Here is a 27,095-nt window from a genome sequence, read left to right on the forward strand (position 1 = left end):
CCAGGCCCACACATGTACAAAGGAAAAATTACACTGGAGAATGGAATGTCATGAGAACAATTGCTACAATTTGCTCAAATTTCTCAAAGAACAGAGGTGACAAGGATGGACGGGAGAGAACATTGTAGGCAGTTGGTGGAGCTGGGGGAAGCACACCAACTGAGGTCTGAGGATGCTTAGGGCCAACGAGGAAGACTGGGCCTCAAGGCTATTGTCGTGGCTACCGTGTCTGCCTTAGCTCACTGTTGGGAGTCTCAGGGTAGCATAGGCAGGTGGTGGGACCGGGGCAGAAGGGTCGGGGCCAAACTGGTTGGAGGAGGCACTTGAATGGCAGCAGGGCAGTGAGGAGTCCATGGCCACCTCATGGCATCCCTGGGGTGTCTGGCTGGGAGCCCAGTAGCGGCTCCGGAACTTTCGGAGGAGCAAGAGGGCAGTGATAACCAGTAAGTCAAGGATCAGCTCACCCATCTCCACCACAGAAAGCACGGAAGAGCCAAACCACAGGCTCCACTGACTGCCTAGGTTGGACAGGAGGGTGACCATCTGCAAAGGGGAGGGACATAAAGGAGGTTATGACAAGAAGGAAAGTACTTCCTTGAGCTCAGGACAAAGATCGTGGAGGATGACCAAGGTGACAATTTTCATCAAATTATTCAAGACACTGTAAAGGAAATTAAAAGTCATCTGGTCTAAACCCCTCATTTTACAGATGAGGAAACTGGGGGCTAGAAAGAAGTGACATGCCTTAGGTCACACTAGCTCTAAGAGGCAAAGTCAGGATTCAAACCCAGATCCTCGTACTCCAAATCCAAGGTTCTTTCTACTCAGCTTTCATATTGCCAAGCTGCTCTTCTCACATTTTTGTTCATCTAGCATAAGTGTTGTCCAACCCCGGTTTGGAAACACAGCACTGCTGTATCCCAAACCCATGACTACTGTCCCATTGTCTCCTATCCTCCCCCCTCCACCGTCCTTGGACCTTGACTCCTCCTCCCAGTGTCCCCAGCCCATTCTCAGACTGTTTGAGCTAGAAGGGATTTTAGAGATCAACTAATTTACAGATGATGAAATTGAGATACTTGGCTCCTCTCTCTCCCAGGATCCCAACCTCTGGCCTTCCATTCCTGTGCTCCCAAGGTCAGTCCGCCACTCCTCAGTGCCTCCAGTCTCTGACCCTTTCCTTACAGGATCTCCAACCTCTCGTTGCCCTGCCACTTTCCAAATTCTATTCTCCCTTTCCTAACCTCCCCTAGATGGATCCCCATTGTCCCCTCACCTTCAAGGACCCTCTCATCTATACAGGCTCCCCACCCCAAGCTATCATCATCCCCTTTTGCCCTAGGCCCCAACCTGGAAGCCCATCCCCTTCCAGCCCCCCACAATCCTTTCAATGAGCTGCCAAGCTGCTTCTCCCCCAATCCCACTCTCCAGTACCCCAAAGGGAACCCACCGTGACAGAGGGAGACTCTGAGTTGGTTTTATAATTCAGCTCTTTGAAGAAGATGTTGAGTTTGGCAACACCACTACATGAGAAGGAAGAGGAAGAAAACAAAGTTAGGTGACTGGCTCTCTTCAGATCCCCACAGAACCCTCCCTGCTCAAATACCAAAGCCCGCATCCCCTTACAGAGTATTAGAGCAAGGGACGCTGCAGTCATCAAATCCATGCCTCCTTGGCCCCTCCCCCTCCCATTATACAGATGAGGAATAGAAAAAATAGTTGATATTCATAAAATCTTTAAAGATTTGTATTTTATTCCCTGCCCCCTTTCTTTCCCCTCCTCTTCCCTCTTCCCAAGACAGGGTTCCTATCCTGAGGCCTGAGACCTGGGGCTAAGTGACAGAATACCTTTTGGAGCTGATGGTATAATTATTCTGTATTGACAACATCTGGAACACCCAGTCCTAGGGAAATGGAATCAATCAGGGTTACTTTCATTCCTTCTCTCTCTCTCATATATATGTGTGTGTGTGTGTGTGTGTGTGTGTGTGTGTGTGTATCTATATATAAATACACACACACATACACAAACACCCATATATGTGTATATGTATTTTTTTACACACACTTTCACACATTCAGACACAATCCCACTCAGACAGAGATACCAATATCCACATGCACAGAGGTACCCACGCTAACACACATACATATGCAGGGACATGCAGCTCTAACCCACTTCCTCCTCTTTCTATGCACTCCCATTTTACCCGAGATGTTGCAGAGGGCCATCGGCTATAGCCAGCAGACAACTCATAACTGGTCACTCTAGGGAAAGAAGAGAAGAGTGAGTGAAAAAGGATGGGAAACCACCCCAGCCTCTTTGCATTGCACCCCACAGCTAAAGACCCACAGAACCCCAGTCCTCCCTCACAGCCTTCCTATCTGGGATCTGCTCAGCTGGAGGCCTCATCCTATCCAGCCAAAAGACTACGCTGAAAAAAGAGGCAACACTCACAAACAAGGCTTGCGGCACTTTGTGAAACACCCCAGGTTATCCGAGGCAAAGGCATCTTGGAGTTTGTAATAGCAGTAACCTGAGGAACCAAGCAAAGAGAAAGTTGTGAATTTCCTGGGGCCATTCCCCTGCCTCTAGACAGAATGACCTATTCCCTGTCCTAGGCAACGGAAACTTCTCCTTTTGGAGAAAAACACAGGGACATTCTTTTTTTTTTTTTTTTTTTTTTGCAGGGCAATGGGGGTTAAGTGACTTGCCCAGGGTCACACAGCTAGTAAGTGTCAAGTGTCTGAGGCCTGATTTGAAGTCAGGTACTCCTGAATCCAGGGCCGGTGCTTTATCCACTGTGCCACCTAGCCTCCCCAGGGACATTCTTTTGGTACAAACCCGCCTCTTAAGGCAACTCCTAGCTCAATCCTTTGTCTGGTTCCAAAAAAAACCCACCAGGTTAGAGTGGAGTGTTCTGTTCAGCAATGTGACCTAAGGCAAATAACTTCTCCAGGCCTATTTCTTCATCTGTAAAATGAAGAGATTGGACTGGATGATCTTAATATGTTTTCTGACTTCAAATCCTGTAATCCCATGGCTAGCCTACCTGCCTTCCTGCTTCCCTCCTTGGATGCCACTACTCATCCTTCCAATTATAGTTTCTTTTTCAAATTTAATTTCTTTTTAAAAAATAACAATGGAACAGCTAGGTGGCACAGTAGATAGAGCACCTGCCCCGAAGTCAGGAGGACCTGAGTTCAAATCTGGCCTCAGACACTTGACACTAGCTGTGTGATCCTGGGCAAGTCACTTAACCCCAATTGCCTCACACACACACACAAAAAAAAACCCAAGCATTTATTTTCTCTCCCTCCCACTTTACCCCACCACTGAACCAAAGAAGGAAGGAAGGGAGGGAGGGAGGCAGAGGGAGGGAGGGAGGAAAGGAAGAAAGGAAGGAGGGGGGAAGGAGGGAGGGAGGGAGGGAAGGAAGGAAGGAAGGAAGGAAAGAAGGAAGATAAACACACACACGTATAATCAAAGCAAAGCAAATTCCCACATTGGCCTTGACCAAAAATTATGTCGCATTTTGCATCTTGAGTCCATCCCCACTCGGTCAGGAAGGGGGGAGTGTTTCCTCAGCCAGCCTCTGGAATCATGCCTGATCATCACATTGATCAGAGTTCTTAAGTCTTCTGATGTTCCAACTATAGTTTGTCTTCTCTGCCCACTATGAAATGGGACAACAATTTCCTAGTGTCTGCCCTACTACCTTCCTATCCTTGAAGCAAATACTCAAACACCTCTTAGATTTTCTACAAATAAACAATTAGGGGTGAAAAATAGCAAGTAGAAGGTTGCAAAAAAATACACAAAAACCTTAAAAGTCTGCCAATCAAAAATCATCCCTCGTATTTATTGGCTGGGAGTTAAACTGGGTTCTTTCCAGTTTCTAGCTTCTATTTCTATCAATACAGCATAGTCTTCATTCTTATTTTTTTTTTTGGTTTTTTAGTGAGGCAATTGGGGTTAAGTGACTTGCCCAGGGTCACACAGCTAGTTAAGTATTAAGTGTCTGAGGCCAGATTTGAACTCAGGTACTCCTGACTCCAGGGCCAGTGCTCTATCCACTGTGCCACCTAGCTGCCCCTCATTCTTATTTTTTATTCACAGAATTGCATGATGTCAGAGCTGCAAGGGACCTCCTAAGCCATCTTGTGCAACCTCATACCTAAGAAAAGACCGATTCTGTCATCCAGACTCTGCTGAAAGACCTCTGGTGAGCTGCAACCCACTTGGACACCTCTTGCTGTTAATTTTTTCTCCATATCACACTGAAATCTGCCCTTTGCTCTTGGGCCCATTTTCAAGAGCTAACAGAACAAGTCTAATCCTTTCACATGAACTTCCTTCAAATACTTGAAGCCATTTTTCATGTGCTTAATTAACTCCTCTCCTCTTGAAGCTAAACATCTCCAGTTCCTTCGACTGATCTTGTAGCACAGGCCTATTCCAGACACACTCAAATTTTCTTATACCCTTCCTTAAAAAGGTGGTATAAAATACCCCAAAGGCAGCCAGACTAGGACAGAATAGATATAGGAGAACTATCACCTCCTTCATTGTGAGAACGGTTTTCTCTTAATGTAGCCTAAGATAGCATTAGCTTGTTTGATTCCTGTGTTATACTGAGTTTGTAGTTTCATGAAAAACCCCCAGGGCTTTTTCAAAGGAACAACTGTTCAGCCATGATCCCTACATCCTGTACTTGTGAAGTTGATTTATTTTTTAATCCAAAGATTAAGACTTTACATTTGGCTCTCTTAAATTTCAGGCAAGTCCATAATTCTAGCTTTTGGAAATCTTTTAGATACTGATTATTTATTAGCCAATGTGTTAGATATTGCTCCCAGCTTCATGTCATCAAATCTAACAAATCTGCTTCATCTGAATTGATAAGAAAATATTGAAAAACAAAGCAGATCCCTGGGGCACATCCCTGGGGACTTTCTTCCATGTTGACCACCTATTTATGATTACTCTACAGGTCCAGTTATTCAACCAGTCCCAGATTTACCTAACTGTAAACCATCCCAGATTATTTCTTTAGACTGCCCATAAGAATTCTCCAAGGAAGGGAATTTTCATACTCTTTCAAACTTCTAGTCTCATATAGTCTTCAATAAAAAATCAATATCTAGACACAGCTAGGTGGTAAAGTGAATAAAGTGCTAGACCTGGACTCAGGAAGACCAGAGTTCAAATCTATCTTCAGGTACTAAGTAGCTATGTGACCTTGGGCAAATCACTTAATCTCTGCTTGCCTCAGTTTCCTCAACTGTAAAAAGAGGATGATAATAGCACCTACTTCCCAGGGTTGTTGTGAGAATCAAATAACATGATATTTGTAATGTACGTAGCACAGTGCCTGGCACACAGTAAGTACTATATAAACGCTAACTATCATTATTGTCATCTAACCTAAATCCTTTCTGCTACCAGTTGTCAGTGAACCAACCATAGGTGATCTGAAAAAGTCATTGTTCCCTATCCTCCAGGTAATGTCCAACCCTTTAAATACTCAATAGGCTGGGGCAGCTAGGTGGTGCAGTGAATAGAGCACCAGACCTGGAGTCAGGAGGACCTGAGTTCAAATCCGACCTCAGACACTTTAACACTTACTAGCTGTGTGACCCTGTCATTTAACCCCAATTGCCTCACAAAAACAAAAAACAACCCAAAAAAAAAAATACTCAATAGGCCTCCCTCACTCAACCTGCCTCTGGGTTCATTTGCCATGGTTACTCTAGGGAATAGTTTCCCATCCTTCCTTTTTTAAAAATTTATTCTCCCCAGGATCTATCCCCTCCATCCTCTGTTTCATCCCTCACTCATTCTCTCTACTTACATGGCCACCACCTGGGTCAGGCCTGCATCACTGCTCCCCTCTCCTATCCTAATTATCTCCTAATTTGACTCCCAGACCACAATTCTCCCCCATCTCGATAATCCTCTATATAGCGACCAAAGGTATATTCCTCAAGTATGAATCTGACTGTCAGTCCTCTGTTTGAGAAGTTTCAGCAGTTCCCTATTTCCATAAGGGTAGAAGAAAAATTCCTTTTTCAGGGGCATTGAAAGCCCTTTACTATTTAACTCAAGTCTTTCCCCAAACTTATTAAAATCATATTGTATTATTATATTACTGTATTATATCAATATATTGTATTATTATACAATGCACTACATTATTACTATATCGTGTGATTGTATTAATATAAGGTATTATTGTTGTTATTCTATTAATATATTCTATCATATTATATCCTCTTCATGAGGTCTATATGCTACCAACACTCCTCTATTCTTTCTGCATCATGGTGCTCTTCCTGTCTCTATGTCTTTTCACAGGCTGCCCCCCACTCCCAAGCCTACAGTACACTTGCTCCTCACCTCTACCCTTTAGAATCACTAGCTTGCTTCAAGTTCAATTTAAGTGCCACTTCCTATGCTAGGCCTTCCCTGATTCCTCACCTACTAGTGATCCTCTCCCAAAATTACCTTGCATTTTGTTTAAATGTTTTGTGTTTTATGACAGGAGAACACACTGTTTCATTTGACCAAGTATAACCTCCTTTTTGAGTAAGCATTGTTTTGTTTTAGTCTTTGGTTCTCCACTGCACTCAGCATAAAGTATACACTCAATATATGCTTGGTGACTGATGGACTGGTGAGGTTCAATAGTGGGGGGAGGGAAAGAGAAGAGGACAGAATAGATATAGGAGAACTATCACCTTACTTGGGTTTAAAAAATCAACTACATAAAGTATAGGATGGGAAAAACATAGCCAGACAACACTGCCTATTAAAAAGGTCTAGGAGTTTTCATTGACTTCCTGCTTAATATAAGTCAATGCTATAATAGTATCATACAGCATATCTTGAATCATTTAAATAGCTAAGGCTACTTAAGCTATATTAAGAGAGGAATGGTTTTCAAGAACAGAGGAGGTAATAATAGTTCTGCTGTACTCTGCCTTGTCCAGAGAACATCTGAAACCCAGTGTCCAGTCCTGATTTCCTCCTAAGGAAGACAATAAGGATGGTGAAGGGGAGACTATGGTGTAAAAGGATTAGTTGAAGGAGTTGGCAATATTTAGCCCGGAGAAGGCATAGCAAGAACATGACAGCTCTCCTTAAGTATTTTTTTTTAATCAACTTGATTAATTTTTTTTTTTTGCAGGGCAATGAGGGTTAAGTGACTTGCCCAGGGTCACACAGCTAGTTAAGTGTCAAGGTTGGATTTGAACTCAGGTACTCCTGAATCCAGGGCCGGTGCTTCATCCACTACACCACCTAGCTGCCCCCTCCTTAAGTATTTGAAAGACCACCATTGGGGAGAAGGGCAGACCTATTCTGCTTAGCCTCAGGGGGCAGAACTAGGAGCAACAGGAAAAGCTGCAGAGGTGGAGTTGAGCTCGAGAGCTGCCCAAAAGTGGAATGAGTTCCTTCCCCTTCACTGGAGGCTTTCAAGTGGAAACCGGATGACTGGGCTGTCATTTACAAATTCTCTGTATGACCTTGATTGGTGACAAGTTAACACTTGTCACCTTACTGACTAAATTGAGGGGACTGAACCAAATGACCACTAAAGCCGCCTTCAGCTGCAATATTCTATGAGATCTGTGCCACACAGGAGATTCTTGTTGAATTGCAAGTTAGATTTGAAGATCTCTGAGTTCCTCACAACTCTTAGATTCTGTGAGACTCAAACAGAAACCAAGAGAGAAACCTAGATTAGAGCATCAGAGATCTGGAGGAAAACAGTCAAAAACAGAGATCCAGAGAGAGAAACAATAAACCAGAGATGCGTAATCAAGAAAAGAGAAAGATAATAAACACAGAGAGACCACAACAGAGATTCAAAGAAAGAAGAACAAGAACAGAGCTAACAAACCACAAAGAGACAGAGAAGAATGCCAGGACAAGAGCTATGAACACGAGAGATAGGAGACCAAAGGGTAGGGACAGGCTGTCAAGGAACAGGGAGAGACAAAAAAGGAAGCAAGAGGGCCCCAAGGGAAGGGATCCCTATGGGAACCCTGTGCTAAAGCCAAAAAGTGGACAAGTGGCTCACCCCAGTCTGTGTGCTTCTTATAGTCACAAAACTCCACATCATCGGGCTTTGGGTAGGAGATATAGGCACACCCACAATTCTCAATCATATTTTCTTGGAAGCAGGAGTGGATACACACCTGGGGGACAAAGGGAGTTCAGGGGGAGAGGAGCTTAAACTGGGGACCATTCCCCTTCCTTTAGTGACATTCCCATTAGGATACCCCAAGGAGAAGAGGAGAGGAAGGAAAGGGCAAACAGTCCTCTGCATCATGTACCCCCACACTTCTTAACAATCCAGGGAAGGGGAGGAATCTGGCTACTGAGTCTTGAACTGACCTGGAAGATGTGGGGAGGGTAGGAGAGAGGAGTCATAGACCTGGGACCTCACCTGCTGTGTATACTTGGAAGAATAGAAGTTCTTGACTTTGACATCGCTGCTGCCATTCTTGGTACAATCCCCATAGTCACCCCCAAGTCGGTCCAGGGTTTCCTGTCCACCCCACCCAAACCCAGAAACGTCTAAGTCAAAAACGGTTAACCTTACCTCTATCCCAGTGCTCTATTCTCTCTGGCTGGATCCTACCAGCTCCCACAATCCCATGACAACTAATAAATTCACATATCTCTCAGAGGTCACCCCAATATCCAGCTCCCTATGCTTCTCAGTTCCTCCAGAGCCCTTCTTCCATCCCAGTCTCCAATAGTTACACCACTTGCATCTGATCCTCAGGAGGTGCCCATAATCCCAGTTCCTAAACCCCAAGATAACCATATGTCCCCGATGCCTGCTCCTCAGGATCCCCCACTCTGAGCACCCGCCCCAAGACCCCACATTCCTTATACTCATTCTAAAGGAACCCTGCACCCCAATCCCTACTCCTAATTTGTCTCTGGGGAGACACAATTCTCCCCCATCCCCTCCATGCTATGGAACCAAGAATTATTGCTGAGGCCCTTCCCAGACCTCTTGCTGCCATCTGTGCCCTCGATTCTCCTGAGACCCTTCTTCTCTATTCTTCCTATACTCCTCCCACTCCACACCCAGGCCTCTAGGCATAGTGTACATGCCTTTGTCATGCTGATAGATGTCTCCACTCCTGGCCTAAGGTTGAAGCCACCATCGTCCATGAATGCTGGTTCATCTTGCCCATGCACCATCACCCTGGCCCCTGTCACCGTGGACAGCAGTGGAATGAAGTCATTTCTCTCTGTTCGTAGTGTCAGGGACAGACCTAGAAGGGTTGGCAAGGCAAGATAGAATTGAAGAAGAATGTTAAGGGGAAGGAAGTCATCCCTGCCTCACTCCAATCTTTTCTAGCTCCCCAAAATTTGAGGGAATAAAGTCAGGAAGAACTAGGGTCAGGAAAGTGATGGGATTTGTGAACCATTGTCATGGACACTGAGCAATAATATCAATCAGTAAGAACAATTGGAATCAGATTATTATCAGTTTTGTGATGAATTTTGGGGTGTAACTCAAGGAAAAGAAGGAAAAATCCAAGATGGCGCCTTCTGGAATAAACTGGGTTTGCTTGGGAGGAACTCTGGAACTGCAACTAAGGGAAAAGGAAATCCAGCTGAGTAAATCTGGCATGTGGACTGGGGAAAACAGGGCAAGATGTGAGGAATACAAGCAGCTGAATAGAAGAATGGAGAAGGCCTAAGGGAGAGTCTCCTACCATTATTGATCCCAGGTGTAGAGGACATCCAGAGGTTGGAGTGATTCTTGCCATTGAAGGTGTAGCAATTTCCATAGATGGGGTGATGAAACTGGGAGTAATTCCTTAGCGGTGGGGAGAGAACAGACTTAGAACAAGAAGAAAGGGGCCAGGGAAAAGAAGTGAATTGGGCTAGAGACAAAAGGTGCTTCTCGCTTATCTCCTCTCTCCTCTGGACTCTGGGAGTGCTTACTTGTTTGATTGTTATTTGACAATTTACAGTCAATCCAAATGAACAATTGGGTCAATTCACTGTGCTAAGCACCAGGAAGAAAAAGACAAACAAGACACACAGTCCTCATACCGAAGTTCACATCCAGCTAGAGTAAAGATATGTAATAAGTATATTTTAGAGTATAAGTGGTATTTGGCCAAAAAAAAAAAAGATCTTATCCAGTAACTACAACTTTTGCCTTATTTAGTTGTTCTCTTTTCTTTTTTTTTTTGAGTTAAGTTTTCAAGCAGGCAATATTATACACTCGATCAGATTATAAATTCCCTGAGAGATGGCACCAGACACAGCCCCTGCACCCAAACTAATTTTTGAATGAGAGAGGTTAAGGAAAGAAAAAGAAGAGAGAAAAAAAAAAAGGAAGAGAAGCACATCAAGGAAAAGCAAAGGGTTGATAAAAGAGAGAAAGCATGATTGGGGAGAGGACCAGAGTCAAGGGCATTGACTGAATGAGCCCTGACCATCCCCTCTCAATAAGGCCCCTCTGAGCTCTGAGAGGAGGTTCCATAACAAATGTATCATTATCATCAATAGCATTTCTTCAGCTGGAAGAACCATCTCTGAGTCAGGTTGTAGAGAGTTGATATTGAAGAGGGAGACCCTACATAGGCCCAGGCTACCTATTTGTCAATGATTCCTAGACTTTGGGAAGAGGAAGGCAGGACTGTATGTTGGAAACGAGTGGGCTGGGAAGCAGCATACCTGAGTTCTAAGTCCTGATTCTACCACTAGCTAGCTATGTGGCCTTGGGCAAATCCTTTACCTTCTCTGGAGCCAAATTTCCTCATCTATAATATGAGAAAACTGGGCTACTTCATCTCTGAATTCTCTCTGAGTTCCAACTTTAGCATTATCCTGGGGTGAACTCATCTCTTCCATATCCCTCCTCCCAGGCTCTCCCAAAGATCAGATCCTAGATGAACTATGAACTATTGGGCAAGATGGCATCCATGATGGGAGGAACAAGGGTAAGAAGAAAAAGCTTCAGAGCCACTCAAGGTCAGGAGAGGAGAGAAGGGTTAGAGGCTGGGGAGAGCCAAAGAAAGGCTGAGGTGTCTGGGAGGTACCGGCTCATCAAGCCCCAGGTGCTCTGACTGCCACACCCTCCAGGTAGGGAGATCTGTCCTTAAACAAACACCAGCTTAAAGTTAGACAAGAAAACCTGTGACCCAGAACAGTGGGGGAAATGGGGAGAGAAGGGTATTACAGGACAGCTGGAGGGGGCAGGGGAAGCAGAGCAGCTGGGACACTTGCGGCTTTCTTGCAAGGCCTAGCAACCCAGTGTGACAGGTGTCAGGTGCTCCCCTGGAAGAGTTCCTCCTGAGGGATTTGGAAAGGGTGAAACTGATCATGTAAAGACCCCTCTATTGGAGAAGATTTGGAAGAAGGTTAAACTCGTATGAGCAGATCGCAGAAGAGCTTAAGAGCTGAAAAGGACCCCAGAGGTCATCTAGTCTATCCCCTGCCAACGACCTTCCTGGCAAGCATGATTTCTGTTTGTAGGCCAGGATACTGGTGGAGCTGGGGAAACCCGACCTAACAACAACAATACCGCCCCCCAATCTCTCTCTCTCTCTCACACACACACACACACACATACACTCACACATACACCTCTATACACACTCACACAGACCACACCCCTAGTCTACATTTGTGATGCCAATCTGCCCTTTGGTCTGCTTCTTTCCGAGCTCCTCCAGTGAGAGGGAATTCACCATGTGCCAAGGAGATCACACCATTTGGGGGACACCTGTAACCGTTAGGAAGGTCTTCCTTACACTGAACCAAAATCTACCTCTCTAAAATGTCCACCCACTCATCCTAGCTCTCACCCACTGAGTCTATGCAGAATGATTAATCCCTCTTCCACACTGGCCCTTTAATAGCCCTTCCAATGTAGGCAGAAACCAATCGACCCACCCTCCCCTAAAATGTCTTCTCATTGCCATCCCATTTCCCTCAACTTATGCTCTTTTAGTTTAGTCATCTTAGGCAGCTAGGTGGCGCAGTGGATAGAGCACCGGCCCTGGATTCAGGAGGACCTGAGTTCAAATGTGACCTCAGACACTTGACACTTACTAGCTGTGTGACCTTGAACAAGTCACTTAACCCCAATTGCCTCACCAAAAAAAAAAAAACTACAAAAGAGAATGAAGTTTAGTCATCTTCCTCAGGACATATTCGGGCTTATCTCTGTCACCCCCACCTCCCACCCCCAAAACTATCATAATGCTAGGGATATGGTCTAGTCTGACCAAGACCAGTTTACAATAATGCCAACCCCTTCCCCATTCTGAACCTTACACTATTCTTTTTTGTTTTTGTTTGTTTTTGCGGGGCAATGAGGGTTAAGTGACTTGCCCAGGATCACATAGCTAGTATCAAGTGTCTGAGGCTGGATTTGAACTCAGGTCCTCCTGAATCCAGGGCCAGTGCTTTATCCACTGCACCACCTAGCTGCCCCTATCTTACATTGTTCTTAATACAACTTGAGGGGATCCGGAGAGGAGGAGAATGTGGGGAACAAACAAAATACAGAACAGGTCTCCCACCCACCCAAACCTTCTTGCCCACAAACTCTCCCTTTTTAAACCCCCTTAGAAACAGGGAAGCTGCTGGAAGCTCTCTGGGATCCATGTGGAATCAGGAAATAAGAATAATCTAGGAGCTAAACAGATGGACAGGCAAAGAGAAACAAGTCCACATTTCTGGCAGAGAAAGCCTTAAGGTTCATCAAATATAAAACTCAAGCTCCATCCCCAGTTCTCCACAGATTATCCTCTACCATCACACAAGCCAGCTCTCAGACTCAATCATAGGATTCAGAATTGAGAGAGACTTTTATACAGGTGGAACCTGAGGCCCAGAGAAGTAATGAGATTGCTTAAGGTCATTCACTTAGTAAGAAGAAAAGCAAGGATGCAAGCTTCAGCCCTATTAGTCTAAATTTACAAAGGTTAGGGAAGCAGCAAGTTATCAAGATATTCCATGGTGTCAAGGTCAGCCCCAGTAAAAGAGAAAGAGGGCCAAACTAGGAGTGGGGCAGGGGTGGATGGAGTAGAAAGAAGTGGGAAGGAACTCACCCTTGGTTACAGGATACCTGGTTGAAGCGACAGGCAAAGATGAAATTACCCAATGAGGCCTCATCCAGATCTTGGGGGTCCAGACGAGCCAAAATGTTGATAAAATGAAAACGATACCATTCTCGGACAGCATCCACCCCTGAGGAATAGGTCTGGTAGAAGCAGTCTGATTTGTTCTTGTTACACTGAGACACAGGTACCAGAGAAGGGGAGCAGGGAGACAGAAAAAAAAATGAGTGGACTCAGGGACAAGTTAGGAAGTCCTAGGGTCTGAGATACTAAGGTGCTAATTGAAGAGATCAGGAAAGGAAGAGAGAATAGAAAGAGAAAACAGAAACCCACGGGAGAAGCTAGAGGTCAGAAAATGGAGAAGAGAATTAGTAATTCAATCTTGGCGACAGGGAAAAAGAGCATTTCATAGGGACAACAGGGCTAAGAAAAGAGTAGGGTATAGATAAAAGGAAATAATAATTACTGTATAATATAGTTTATTGGTATGGTACTTTTTATTACTCAGAGTTCTTTCTCATTTATTAAATCAGCAATTTCGTGATAATCCATTTCAGTGGGACAAAGAAGAAATGGGTTCTTTTTCCTAATTATAAATCGGGAAGGTGCAAAGAGGTTGTTGTTGCTATTGTTATTAATCAATAACAATATAATTAATAATATATCATTAATAACACATTAATTAATTAATATAGCACTTTAAGGTTTGCCAAGTGCTTTATAAATATTATCTTAACAACCACTCCAGGAGGCAGGTATAGGAGACAAAGATTATCTGACTTATCAACGGTCACATAGCTAGTTAAGTATCTGAAGATTTGAACTCAGATCTTCCTAACTCTGCATCCAATCCTCTAGCCACTGTTCTACCTAGCTAAGGTGATTTGTTCAAGGTCACACAGTGAAACAGTGTCAAAGTCAAGGACAGACTCTAATCCAGAGCTCTTTCCATTAGACCAGGGCTCCTCAATTTTTTCCACTGGAGACCCCTTTTCACCAGAGAAATTTTTACATGACCCCCAGATTATATACCCCCCAGGTATATAGGTATATAAAATAGGTATACATAACCTTGTACTGTTGCCAAATTCTTTGAGACCCCCACATTCAGTTAAGTGACTCTATATGGAGTTGGAACCCACAGCTTAAGAAACTTCGCATTAAACCAAATGCCTGAAATTTGTGGCCACTGGGTAGTCCCTGAAGTCACTGATGGTGGTGACTATCACTTTCTCCTTTGTGTACTTTTCTCTTTCTTTTCCTCTTATTCTTCTCTTTCTAACCTTTCTTATTACCTTGCCCCCAACCTGAACTTTACTGCTCTTCCCAGATGGAGCCTCAAGATGCCCAGGGCAGAGAAAGTGGCTTCCCTTGATCTATAGGACTCTAGAAGGGTCCTCCACCTTGAACTTGGGCTCGTCTCAGAGCCAGGGCAAAATCACACTAGTGATTTCAGGAGGTCCATGAGGTTTGATAGAAAATGACTTACATCTTTCTTTCAACATAATTGGTTTCCTTTTAATCTTATGTGTTTTAGTTAATGCAATTAAAAACATAATTCTGAGAAAGACAGTCCAGAGGCTTCACCAGACTGATTGCCAAAGAGATCCATGATACCCTAAAACTGAAGAACGCCTACAATTTGAGTACATTGTTTCTTTATAAGGGGATTTTCCAAAGCAGATTTCAATCCACAATTCAAAGAGCCAAGTGAATATTTTACAAACTGTAACTACAACAACAGTTATTCACACAGGAAAAAGCAACACAGATTTGATTTTTTGATCAGCAGTTGGTGGGGTAGAAGGGCCAGGGAGGAGGCCCAACCATCTGGGAGACTAGGATTGAAGAAGTCAGGTAGTCAGGAAAGCAGAGAGAAGAGAGACAAGAAAGAGAGAAAGGTCCTGGCACCAGACTAAAAACATTTGGAACTAAACTCAGAGTAAATGAAACCAAAGGAATAGATAACAGATGCAAGTCTGAGCAATTTAGGAGAAGGCAGAGTCATAAGTAGTAATTTTTGCAAGTGGAGCACACAACATGAACATGTAAGGAGCAGGAGACTAATGAATAACCCAGGGCTGCTTCTGGGAAAGCAGATGAGGATGGAGACTTGGGGGAGCTTACCTTGGTTTTAGCCATTGTGGGGAGAAAGGCCCTGGCATACTAACAAGGTCATCCATAGGTAGGAACACTTGGGATAGAGCCAGATTCAAGCTTACCTGAGGTGCAGGAAGATCTTATGGCTTTTATTAACTAAAAATTCTTGCTAACAAAGTGCTAAGCTGTCCATTCCTACACTGAGGAAGGATGGCAAATACTGTTGGCACTCTCTAAATTCTAACACCCTGAAACAAAGTCCTGATCACCCTGCCTTGTTACAACTCTGCCAATAAGAGTGGGCTGGGAAAACCTATTTATTCATTCTTCAGGGAACATCTCAAATGTCTTTATCTCTCTCGTGGCACAAATGATGCTCTCTAAGTTATTTTTGCATGTGTCTTGCATTGCAAATTATATTCTGCCTTGTATAAGTTATTTGCTCATGTGTCTTATACTCTGTGACCTAAGAAGCACTTCTATCCCCGAATAGTTCAATGAGTCTCAAATGCTCTGATATGGATGTGGTCATGAGTGTTATACTCATTTTTGTGTGTCCTGCAGCATTCAGTACAACGTCTTTGTGCTCAATCGAGATTTATTGGATAAATGAATAAGTGAGTGGGTAGGACCAGGAGATTGGACCTTCCCAAGGAAAAAGATTGGAAAAGGGAGTTAGGGGGGACAGTGGAGGGAAGAGACCTGGAAATGGGTGTAACCAGGAGAGTAGATGAGGACAGGAGTCTGACTAAGGTCTTACCAAGATAAAGCCAATCCTCCAGTCATTCTTATCCACCTGAGGGTTGTTCTCTTGGACACCAGAGGCTCTGTTTCGGTGATAGAAGAACTGGAGGTCCTGTAACTTCACTAAAGGGTTGGGTAGGGTGCCTGGGAGCTCCCTTCGGACTCGAAGCTTGTTGGAGAGGCTCTGTGATGAGTTGTACTTGTAAAGGTCAAAGAGTGTCTTCTCTGTGATGCGATCCAGCTCTTCCAGTTCCTCTTGGATCTTAGAGTACCTGGAGAAGATATAAATTTCTTATAGGAGACCTGTTGAGAGACTACCAGTGTTCCAAGGAAAGACAGGAAGTAAGTGGAGTCTCCCTGCTCACATTTACATCACTACAGAGGTGACTCCCTTGTTCTCAGAATCATAGACTGTTACAGCTGAAAGGGAATGTAAGAATCGTTTGGTCCCAGGGCTTCTTAGCCTTATCTGAGAGGTCTGTGGAAAGATTTCAGAGGATCCGTGAACTTGAATGGAAAAAAAATTACATCCTTATTTTCACCAACCTCCAACTGAAATTTAACATTTCCTTTGATTATAAATTCAGCTAACAATATAGAAGCAGTCTTACACACACACACACACACACACACACACACACACACACACACACACACACACACACAGTGATAGACTTAGCTCTTCTCAGCAATACAATGATCCAAGACAATGCCAAGACTCATGATGGAAAATCCAGAAAAAAGAACTATGGAGTCTGAATGCAGATTTAAGCATATTAGTTTCACTTTTGCTGTTGAAGTTTTTTTTGTTTGTTTCTTATTGTTTCTTCTTTATTGTGTTTTTTTTCCTTTTGTTCTGTTTCTTCTCTCACAACATGACTAATGTGGAAATATGTTTAACGTGACTGTATTGTATAACCTATATCAAATTGCTTGCTGGCTTCAGGAGGGGAGAGGGAAGGGAGGGGAGAAAAAGAACACAAAATCTCACAAAAATGAATGTTGAGAACTATCTTTACATGTAATTAGAAAAAAATAAAATAAAATACTATTTTAAAAAAGAAAATCACATATTAACAACAAAAAGAACCTCTGATCTATTCCAAATCTCTTATTTTACAGATGAAGAAACTGAGCCTAAGACAGGTCCAGTGACAGCCAAAATCAGTGAGCTAGTAAGTGTTCAGAATCTGAATTTTGAATTCAACTATTGTTTCCAATTCCATACCCCGTACCTTCATGTACCTTGGTCCTCACATTACACCAGAGTTTTACCACAGTGGGAAGAGAGAAGTTGGGAGAGGAGGGCAGAGAGAAAGCAGAAAAGGTCTATGTGTCTGCCAGGGGTTGGAATGTGGAAACTGGTAGATTTTATAATTAGGCAACCAACCTAATTAGGTAAACAGCTGTTTACCAAGACAGTCTATCGGACTTCCTTACATTGAAAGCTGCTTTTCTCTAAGGAATAGGGAACACCTGAGGAAGGCAAATAGGCCCTTTGCTCAGTGGTATGTAAAAAACATTTTCCTTTTCCTTCACTTTTTCCGGGGCCAGAGACAGAGATTCACAGGGCCTGAGTCCCTGAACCCTTTAGCATCATGAGATCACTCTCTCTACACTAAGGTTGTCTAAGCCTGAATAACTCATTTGAGCAGAGTTTGCCAGGGGATTTATGGTAAAGGCTCTATTACTCCTATAACCCTAAGTAGAGAGCTAAAGTGTTATATGTGTCATTAATTTACGAACAAGGGACTTGCTGTGACTCCATCTCATCAGACGGTCCGACCATTCCATTGCAGCTTAATCATCTCTAGGTGCCAGGGATCTAGAACATGATCTAGATGACTTAATCCTTTCAGCTCTGAAACTCCTGTACTGCCCTACTTGGTGAGTGCATCTCAGTACAACTAAGCCGGTTCCAGCTCACAACTGAAGCATTCCTGCTTCACTCTACATTTTCTTGACATCCATGCTACAGTCTGCTTGTCTTCCCTCCCTCTTTCGCCCTGGGTTGTTTTGGTTTTTGTTTTCGTTTTAGCTCTAGGACCCTAATTAAATCAACATTTCCATTGCTACTGGAAATGGGGAGTCCATCTATTCTCTTTTTCAAACCAAAACATCCCTCCCAGGACACTACTTCCGTGTGTGTGTGTGTGTGTGTGTGTGCGCGCGCGCGTGTGTATTATATGTGTTTTACTTATTAGAATGTAATACACCGGGAAAGATTGAAGGCAAAGGAAAAGGAGACAGATAGTGTCATGGAGTTGGACAGACTTCAAGAGGTAGTAGAGCATAGAGCACTAATGGTCCAATAGTCAGATACGACTGAACAACTGAATGACAGCAACACACTCCCTTGAGGACAAGATCAATCTCATTTGTGTAACTGTACCTTTAATGCTTAGCATAGTGTCTTCAAAAGGTAAATATGAAGGATTCACGCCCAGGCACACCATAATATCTCCAAAAAAGTGTTGTTTTGCGTCTCATTTTAAAAGTTTATATGGCAGGGGGAGGGCAGCTAGGTGGTGCAGTGGATAGAGCATTGGCCCTGAATTTAGGAGTACCTGAGTTCAAATCCAACCTCAGACGCTTGACACTTACTAGCTGTGTGACCCTGGGCAAGTCACTTAACCCCATTGCCCCGTTAAAAAAAAAAAGAAAAGAAAAGAAAAACTTGGACTTACGTGAGCTGATGCAAAGTGCAAAGTGAAATGTACTGTATACAAAGTAACAGAAATATTGTAAGATGATCAACTGTGAATGACTTAGCTGTTTTCATCAATACAATAATCCAAGACAACTCTGAAGGACTTATGACAAATGCAGCAGTCCATCTCCTGAGAAAGAACTAATGGTGTCTGAATACAGATTGAAGCATAATTTTTTTTAGTTCCCTTTTTTTAAGGCTTTCTTTTTGTCTGTTATCTTTCAGACACATGACACTTACTAGCTGTGTGACCCTAACCCTCATTTGCCCCACCAAAAAAAAAAGTGGAATATGGAGCTTGAGGAAGACAGGGAAACGTTTAAAATAGTCCCTGTAGGGAATATGATAGGAAGTCAATAAGAAATTACTTTCCGACTTGCCCCAGTGGGACACTGAGGTCTAATAAAATAATATGCCTTTCCTCACTTTCTCTAGCGCTGAGGGGAAATCTGGTATTGGGACCGATGAGGTGCTCCAAGACAGGAGGCTGGTGTAACAGCCAAAGTTGGTTGAGGCCAAAGTATTGGAAGGGTGGTCTACATGGACGTCGAAGTCACTGATAAGGTCCTGGAGGAAGGTAGGAGAGTATTCTGAAAGCCATAAACAATAGCAACAAGGATAAAAAGGGGTGATGACGCAGACGTCAAAGGAAAAGAGATTGGTGAGTTGGTCTTGAAGTAGCACTTTAAAACATGGAATTCCACATGACAGGTAGGGTAAGAATCAAGTCTTATTTATCAGTCTCTTCCTGACCCCATTTGTATAGTTTGCTTGGCAAAGATACTGGAGTAGTTTGTTATTTCCTTCTCCAGCTCATTTTACAGATGAGGAAACTGAGGCAAAGCTAAGTGACTCATCCACAGTCACACAGCTAGTAAATATATTGAACTAGAGAAGATAGTCTTCCTAAATCCAGGCCCAGCATTCCATCTACTGCACCACCTAGCTGCACTCACTAAGTATTGAATGAAATAAATAGAATGAGGCATCCCATTCCATTATTGGGCAGTTCTGGATGTTAATTCTTTTTTATAAAACTGAATGCTGGGGGCAGCTAGGTGGCGCAGTGGATAGAGCACCAGCCCTGGAGTCAGAAGTACCTGAGTTCAAATCCAGCCTCAGACACTTAACACTTACTAGCTGTGTGACCCTGGGCAAGTCACTTAACCCCAATTACCTCACTAAAAAAAAACAAACAACTGAATGCTGCCATCTTATATGAAAAAAAATTTAAGGGGTTGGGGGAAGTTCAGCAAAACTGACATATTGAAAAAATCTGACTTTATATACAATATTTCACACTTTTAGTTCCCTTTCCCCAACCTCTCCAGAGAAGTAGAGGATCAATCCTTTTTGGCCCCTGTACGGTCTTGCAATTTTGCAGCATGAATGCTGTGTAAATATAATGAGCAAACTTGGGCTCAAAAAGAAGAGATGAAAAAATTTACCTCCCTCCTTTCTTCCAAAAAAGTGGAGGGAATATGGATGTCGACTATTAAATATGTTGTTAGACTCTGTTCGTGTGTTAGTTAGTTGTGCTGAGATGATTTTTTTTCCTTTTTAAAAATTCTTTGGTATAAGGGATGGCTTGATGGGGAGAAGGGATATAGAAATAGGATTTTGTAAAGTTGTTTTGTAAAAACAAAAAGTATGGATTAAACAATTTTAATTTTTAAAAAAAGAAAGTTCTTCTTTTGTTGTCGCACTAAAAATTTGCCTCCCTATAACTTCTACCTAATTAATCTCAGAGCATAGCTCAATTTCATCTACAGGGAGGAGAAAGAAAGAATGCTAGGAAGGGGATGAGAGGAAATTAGAGAACAGAGGTGGCATATCACACAATTGAAAAGATTAGCAGAATTATAAATGGAATGCAGAAGGCCTGAAGAGGCAGAGGGGCTGAAGTGAAGAGAGAATACTGGCAGGGATGGACTTCGAAGGGGATCATTGACATGGCAGCAACCATGGGAGGTGGGTGATGCAAATATTATTATCCCCATCTTGCAGATTAGGAAACTGAGATTCCGAGGGAAATTACTTGTCCCTGCTCACATAGTGAGTGTCAGAATCAAGATTCACCTGTAAAAAAAAAAAAACATTCACCTGTAGGTCTTCTGACTCCAAGTCCAGCTCTCTGGTATGTTGTTTATCAAGGGAAGCTGTGGAATGGTGGACTGCACAGTAGGGTTTCAAACTAGGTCAGTTCTAAGGTCTCTTCCTACTTTGGGATCCTTCTCCCTCTCCTGCCTCATCCCCTAGCAAAGTTGCAGTAACCATAATTCCTGAATCAATAACCAACACCCATTGTCTGACAAAGGATAAACTGATCCTGGCTTATGATATCTGGGATATAGAGTGATTATAAGTACAAGGCCCTGCATAGGTTGGTGGGTGTCCAAATCATGGTACTCAATGACTAGAGAGTCTCTTCATCTCTTTAAGATTTTTTTCTCTTTGGGGGACTTCCTGTGCTCACCCCTATGCTAAATCCTAACCTCAACCTCCTACCCCCCACTGCTTGTAGCCTCTCTGCCCTTCTCTCCCCAGGGAAAAAGGCACTAGGAATTCTCTTGGCATCCTATCTCATTGCCTTAAGGACCCTCCAATTTCATCTTTAAATTTATCCTAAGGCTCTCCGGCCCCTAAGGAATAATTTTCCTTTTCAGTGGAAATACAGCTCACCTGGCCCCCTCCTATAAATTATAAAGTATGGCAGGGGCAGCTAGGTGGCACAGTGGATAAAGCACTGGCCTTGGATTCAGGAGGACCTGAGTTCAAATCCAGCCTCAGACATTTGACACTTACTAGCTGTGTGACCCTGGGCAAGTCACTTAACCCTCACTGCCCTTCAAAAAAAAAAAAAAAGTATGGCAATGACCAAAAAAGAAGTGTGCTGAAATAACTCCTTCCACAAGCTAAAGGATTTTCAACGCTTTGTTTTTTGGGGGGGCGGCAATGTGGGTTAAGTGACTTGCCCAGGGTCACACAGCTAGTAAGTGTCAAGCGTCTGAGGCTGGATTTGAACTCAGATCCTCCTGAATCCAGGGCTGGTGCTCTATCCATTAAGCCACCTAGCTTCTCAGGATTTTCACCTCTTGCCTCTTTTCTCAGCTAACAAGTTTCCCCTACTTCCGTCAACTTGGTAAACTAGCTTCATCTCCTCTCCCAGTTAGTTCTCCAAACCCAAGACCAAGGTAAAGGGGCTGATTTGTTTGGAATTCATTGAGGAGACAGACTCTGCATGTCCATACATACAGTTTTTTGCTCCAGCTTCTCACCCTCTTTATCTTCATATTCCATCCATTACCACCTTCTACTCCTTCTTCCCCAGTGGTATCATCCATCTCTCCCTCCCTCTCCTGCTCCTTCCACAGAGCTCTGATTCAGGAACAGGTCATCACCCATATAACCTGTATAAACTTGCCCCTCCCTACTCTGACTCTCTTTCTCTCTCACTTTGCAAGTCAGGTGGAGATGCCATCATGTTCTCCTCTGACATAGGTCCCTTCTCCTTCCCTCCCTCCCTCATTCCCTTCCCAGATTCTCCTCCAATTTACCTCCCTAGTCTAAGCCTCTACTCATCTCCATGAGCCTCCACTGCAATCTGACTGATTTCATTGTTCTCCAAGCACATTTGCTGTGTTCTGGTTTAGGGGACACCACTCCCCTAGTCTGGAATGTCTTCCCTCCCTCTCTCCCCTTTCCACCTTTCCCAGGCTTGCTAGTTTTTCAACTGCCAGTCCAAATTTCACTTCCTTTGTGAAGTTGTTCTAGACTATCCCAGCCCACAAATATCTCTCCCTCCCCTTTACCAAACTTAGGTAGCGCTTAAGTACTTCTATTTTGAAACCTACAAAGTCACACATGGTTATTAAACTTTTTATGTGTATGTTTTGATTCCTCCTCCGCGCCCCCCCCCCCCCACCAGTGGTAACTTCCTTGAGGGCACAAGCCCAAAACTTCTTTGTATTCTCACCCACCTCCACCTAGCAGAGTACACAATAAATCAAGTATATGACAATTGATTGGTCTGGGCCTCTTTCACTTACTGCTTTAGTGACAGCATATTTAACAACTCCTCCCAGTTTCTCCCCCTCTCTTGCCTCAAGCCAAGTGACCCTCAAAGCTAGGTGTGCCTTCAAGGCTAAGTGGCCTAAGTGAAGTCCATTTGGCCCAATTTGCTACTTGAGCCAGCTATACCGCTCCATCTCCCTACCCACACTCCCAAGTGTTAAGGACCCTAGGTTTAGGGAGGTGGTGAACTGGAAAATCTAGGAATAAAAAAAGCCAGTGGTTGGGATGGCAAATAGAGACCAGCCTAGAAGTATCAAAGGGAGAAGAAATCGGGACTAGGGGACCTAGAGACAGCTAGATGCCGTAGTGGATAGAGCACCAGGCCTGGCCTCATCTTCCTCATTTCAAATCTGGCCTGAGACACTTCCTAGCTGTGTGACCCCGGGCAAGTCACTTCAACCTGCTTGCCTCAGTTTCCTCATCTGTAAAATGATCTGGAGAAGGAAATGACAAACCACTTGAGTATCTTTGCCAAGAAAACCCCAAATGGAGTCACAAGGAGTCAGACATGGCTGAAACAACTGAACAACAACAAAGGGACCTAGAAGTTGGGCAGGGAGCTAAGAGGAGAAAAAAGGACATGGTCCTAGAGGGAATTTTGTCACACATGAGCAAATGTAATGCTGTGTAAATTATGTGAGCATGATTCTAAATAGCTCTTGTTAAGTACACCTTCCTCTACATACCTCTCCATCCATCCTTTCATCTCCAGAGGCCCATGCCTCCTACTCTGAGTAGCAAATGAAGGTTAGTCAAGGACACACCTGACCTAGACTCTATTCTACAATCTGTTGTTGAGTTGTTTCAGTTGTGTCTGGCTCTTTGTGACCCCATTTGGGGTTTTCATGGCAAAGACAATGCAGTAGCTTGCCATTTCCTTCTCCAGATCATTTTACAGATGAGGAAATTGAGGCAAACAGGGTGAAGTGACTTGCCCAGGGTCATGCAGCTAGCTAGTGAGTGTCGGAGGTCAGATTTGAACTCAGCCTGGTGACTCTATCCACCCATCCTCCACATCCATCTATCTGGGTAGCCACCTACCTACCCATGAAAATTCCCCACCCTCAGACATATGCATCTGCCCCCAGTATAGAAATAGCTATAGATGTAGATGCATATACAAACCCCAAAACAAAAGAACATATACACAAAAGATTGTATTCTTCTGAAGGGCAGGGACCCTGTCTTTTCACAGATAAATAGCAGGCATTCAACATATATTTGCTGACTGAGTTAATAGAAATGTATATGTATACACATACATAACACATTCTTCTCCTACCTACTTTCTGTTGTTCCCTCCAGCTTCAAGTCAAAAAGAGGCCATGGGGAATAATGGAACTCAAAAACTCCCAAACAAAATGGGTTCCAAGGGTGAACATATCAGAGGGAATAAAGGGGTCATGGGGGAAGGGGATCCGAGGAGATATAAGGGTCAGTGAGGAAGTAGAATCTAAAGTGGATGGGGGCAGCTAGATGGCGCAGTGGATAGAGCACCGGCCCTGAAGTCAGGAGTACCTGAGTTCAAATCCGGCCTCAGACACTTAACACTAGCTGTGTGACCCTAGGCAAGTCACTTAACCCCCATTGCCTCACCAAAAAAAAAAAAAAAGACTTTGAGATGCTTTCTTGCTCTTCCATTCCCTCTCTGCTATTCTCCCACACTCTCCACAACCCTTTTTACTCTTCCCTTCTCTTCCCTTCCCTTTCTCTCTTCCACCAATGGGCTCACTAATTGCTTTGCAATCCCAACTCCACCAGCTTACTCTCTTCTAAAGAAATCCACTCCCCAAAGGAGGAAGGCAGGCCAGCTCCTGCCAGCCACCACCACCTACCTCCAGTTCCTACGACCCTGTCCCATCAGGTGTTCTCTTTTGAGGTTAAAGAAGCTCCCTTCCTATTCTCTTCTTGGTTTGGGAAAATGGAAAAAGAACAGGTTTGTAACAGTTTCTATACCCTGTTCAGTCTTGAGTTCACATTTACATAATGCTTTTAAGGCTCAGGGAATACATGTTGTAGGGAGTTCAAATATTATTGTCCCCTTTTAACATTCTTTTTTTTTTTTTTGGTGAGGCAATTGGGGTTAAGTGACTTGCCCAGGGTCACACAGCTAGTAAGTGTTAAGTGTCTGAGGCCAGATTTGAACTCAGGTCCTCCTGAATCCAGGGCCAGTGCTCTATCCACTGTGCCACCTAGCTGCCTTTTATTGTCCCCTTTTTACAGATGAGGACACTGAGGCTCAGAGAAGTTAAATGACTTGTCCAAGGTCATGCAGGTAACGAACACGAGAGCCAGTATTTGAACCCAGATCCACTGTCTGCTAATCAGAACAGGTTGCAAAGGGAGTTGGAGTGACAGGTAAATGGTCGGCAGGGTTTAGCTCTAGTTGAGGTTGAGGTTGGTCTGAATGTTGAATTCTGAGTGACACCTGTCGCTCCACTTGGGAATCAGGATTTATCGATGACAGAGGGGGTGACGGAGTGTCCCTCTGTCTGATGAGATCAAAGCACCGTGGTTTAACAAGTGAGGGTAAGAGAGACTGACCTGTATGGGTTGAGGGTGCAGACAGTGACCGCAGGGAAGACGAGTTTGTCAGAATTGAGGTTGATGTTGAGATTAACCGGGTAGCTGAAGTACTCCCCAAAGAGCAGGCCAAACTGCCAGTACATCATACCGAAGGTGCAGAGCCACAGCACAGCCCAGAAGGCTGTCTTCATTCGGTTGTGCTTGGAGCACACTAGTCGGATGGCTCCATGGATGGTGGTGTTGTTACAGAAAAACTGGAAGAGCTCTCGGTAATTACGGTGGAACTCAATCAGGCCTTCCTCTTCCTCCTCCTCCTCGGGTCCTCCCGGCTCGGGCTGCTCCCCCTCATGCTCAAGTTTTTTCCTCCTTCATGGGCCTTGGATTAGGAGTAGATAATGTGAGTCAGGGCTAGGCTATTGACTGCCTACCTCCATTATCATCCACCTAGCCTCCTCTTTTCCTTTCCCCAGGCTAGGAGTGGAACCAAACCTCCTTGAAGTGGCGGGGAGAAGGCAGGAGAGAGGAGAATCCCACTCCTCTTCACCTACCCACCCTTCCCTCCTTTTCCTCTGGAACAGCTAATTTGCTGGTTTAGGCGGGTTAGGGCCAGTCTTGAAGTAGCTACGCCTTCCTTCTCTTGTCAGCTGTTTTCCACTCTTAAGAGCGAGTGCTTTTCTAAAGTTCTCTGGTTAATTTTTAGTTTCTTGTTCTTCTATCTCTATCTTGCTCATTCCAGAAGTTCTTTCTTTATTTTTTTTCCTGTCTCTTTCACTCCAGGTTAAACTGCCTCTGTCTCTCTGTTTCTGTCCCTTTGCCTAGCTACCTCTTCTTCCTCATTGTCTTTTTCTTTGCATCTCTTCCTTTCTCTTTCTCTCTCTCCCTCTCTCTCTCTCTTTGTACCTTCTTCCTTCTCTCCCCCCTCCCCACTTCAGTCTGTCATATCTCCACCTCTTTCTCTGTCTCTGTGTTACCCACTCGGGCTTCCTCTCGGCTTTCTTGAGCCTCAGGGACTGTGGGTTCCTGGAGGTTTGAGCTGTCTCCTGCTCTCTACTCCCAAGCCGTAGTTAGAGGCAGGGACTGGTTTCTTTCCAGTTGAATCTGGCAGCTGGGTCTCTCCTCCCCCTCACCTGACAGGTGCAGCGGCCTGGCCAGCCCTCCCGGCCGGGATGGAAGTGACAGAAGCCTCATTAGCATCTCAATTAAAGGTGAGCTGGGCCGGGGGGAGGAGCAGAGGAGGAGCCGAGCCGATGGGGAGGAAGGTGGGCATGGAATAGAGAGCCCAAAGAATTGAGCACTGTGAAAGCTTGGGGGATGCTGAGAGTCTGGGGGTAGGGACAGTGAGATGAGTGGACCACCAGGAAGAAAAGAGAAGCAGAGGTAAAAAGAGACAGAAAAAGAAGGCGAACAGAACAGAAACTGTGAACTGAGGGGGGTCAGGGACAGAGAAAGTAAATAGGGATAAGAGATAATATCATTGTTAGGTTTAGAGTGAAAGAGACCATCAATTAACTCATACAGGCCTTTCATTACATCTAATACAACCCCTTCATTTTTCAAATAAGGGAACTGAGACCCCAAGAGGTAAATCAACTTGCCAAGGTCTCACAGATGGTAAAGGACCAGGTAATTCTGGGAAGCTAGATGCTGGAGGGGAGAGAATAGAGAGAAAGGGGAAGTAGTTAAAGAGAATGGGGGAACAACAAAAGAATTCAGAAAGGAAAATAGAACAAAAGGTGAACCAAGGATGATGGAGTGAGGAAGATGGACGTAACTAGGTGGCAGCTGTAGGGATTAGTGCACAGGGGCATGGGATTAGAGGGGAAAGGAGACC

General features: G+C 44.1%; 1 protein-coding gene across 2 annotated transcripts; it reads right to left on the reverse strand.

Annotated features, from left to right (window-relative positions):
- Positions 1-26,511, reverse strand: SCNN1A (sodium channel epithelial 1 subunit alpha). 2 transcript variants are annotated; one of them, XM_043967856.1, is made up of 13 exons: positions 26,392-26,511; positions 25,283-25,640; positions 15,971-16,226; positions 13,102-13,286; positions 9,745-9,848; positions 9,134-9,297; positions 8,454-8,555; positions 8,085-8,202; positions 2,459-2,537; positions 2,211-2,268; positions 1,849-1,904; positions 1,451-1,523; positions 1-543 (listed from the first exon to the last, which is right to left on the reverse strand). In XM_043967856.1, the coding sequence occupies exons 2-13, from the start codon at positions 25,453-25,455 to the stop codon at positions 235-237; spliced, it is 1,677 nt and encodes a 558-aa protein (XP_043823791.1). In that variant the 5' UTR covers positions 25,456-25,640; positions 26,392-26,511; the 3' UTR covers positions 1-234. The 2 variants fall into 2 exon arrangements, with proteins under 2 accessions (XP_043823791.1, XP_043823792.1); XM_043967857.1 differs by having other exon boundaries at positions 26,240-26,428.
- Between the last annotated feature and the right edge of the window lie 584 nt (positions 26,512-27,095).

This window comes from Dromiciops gliroides, chromosome 5, assembly GCF_019393635.1.
Source record: "Dromiciops gliroides isolate mDroGli1 chromosome 5, mDroGli1.pri, whole genome shotgun sequence".
In the NCBI taxonomy this organism is placed as follows: domain Eukaryota; kingdom Metazoa; phylum Chordata; class Mammalia; order Microbiotheria; family Microbiotheriidae; genus Dromiciops; species Dromiciops gliroides.

What these genes read in the sequence shown, in the direction of transcription:
- SCNN1A (XM_043967856.1), bottom strand. Translation starts at nt 25,455, where the DNA reads ATGAAGACAGCCTTCTGGGCTGTGCTGTGGCTCTGCACCTTCGGTATG. An exon ending in AAGTGCCGCAAGCCTTGTTT is followed by an intron (nt 2,269 to 2,458) that starts GTGAGTGTTGCC and finishes TTCTTTCCCTAG; the next exon opens with AGTGACCAGTTATGAGTTGT. An exon ending in CAGAGTCTCCCTCTGTCACG is followed by an intron (nt 544 to 1,450) that starts GTGGGTTCCCTT and finishes TCCCCTTTGCAG; the next exon opens with ATGGTCACCCTCCTGTCCAA.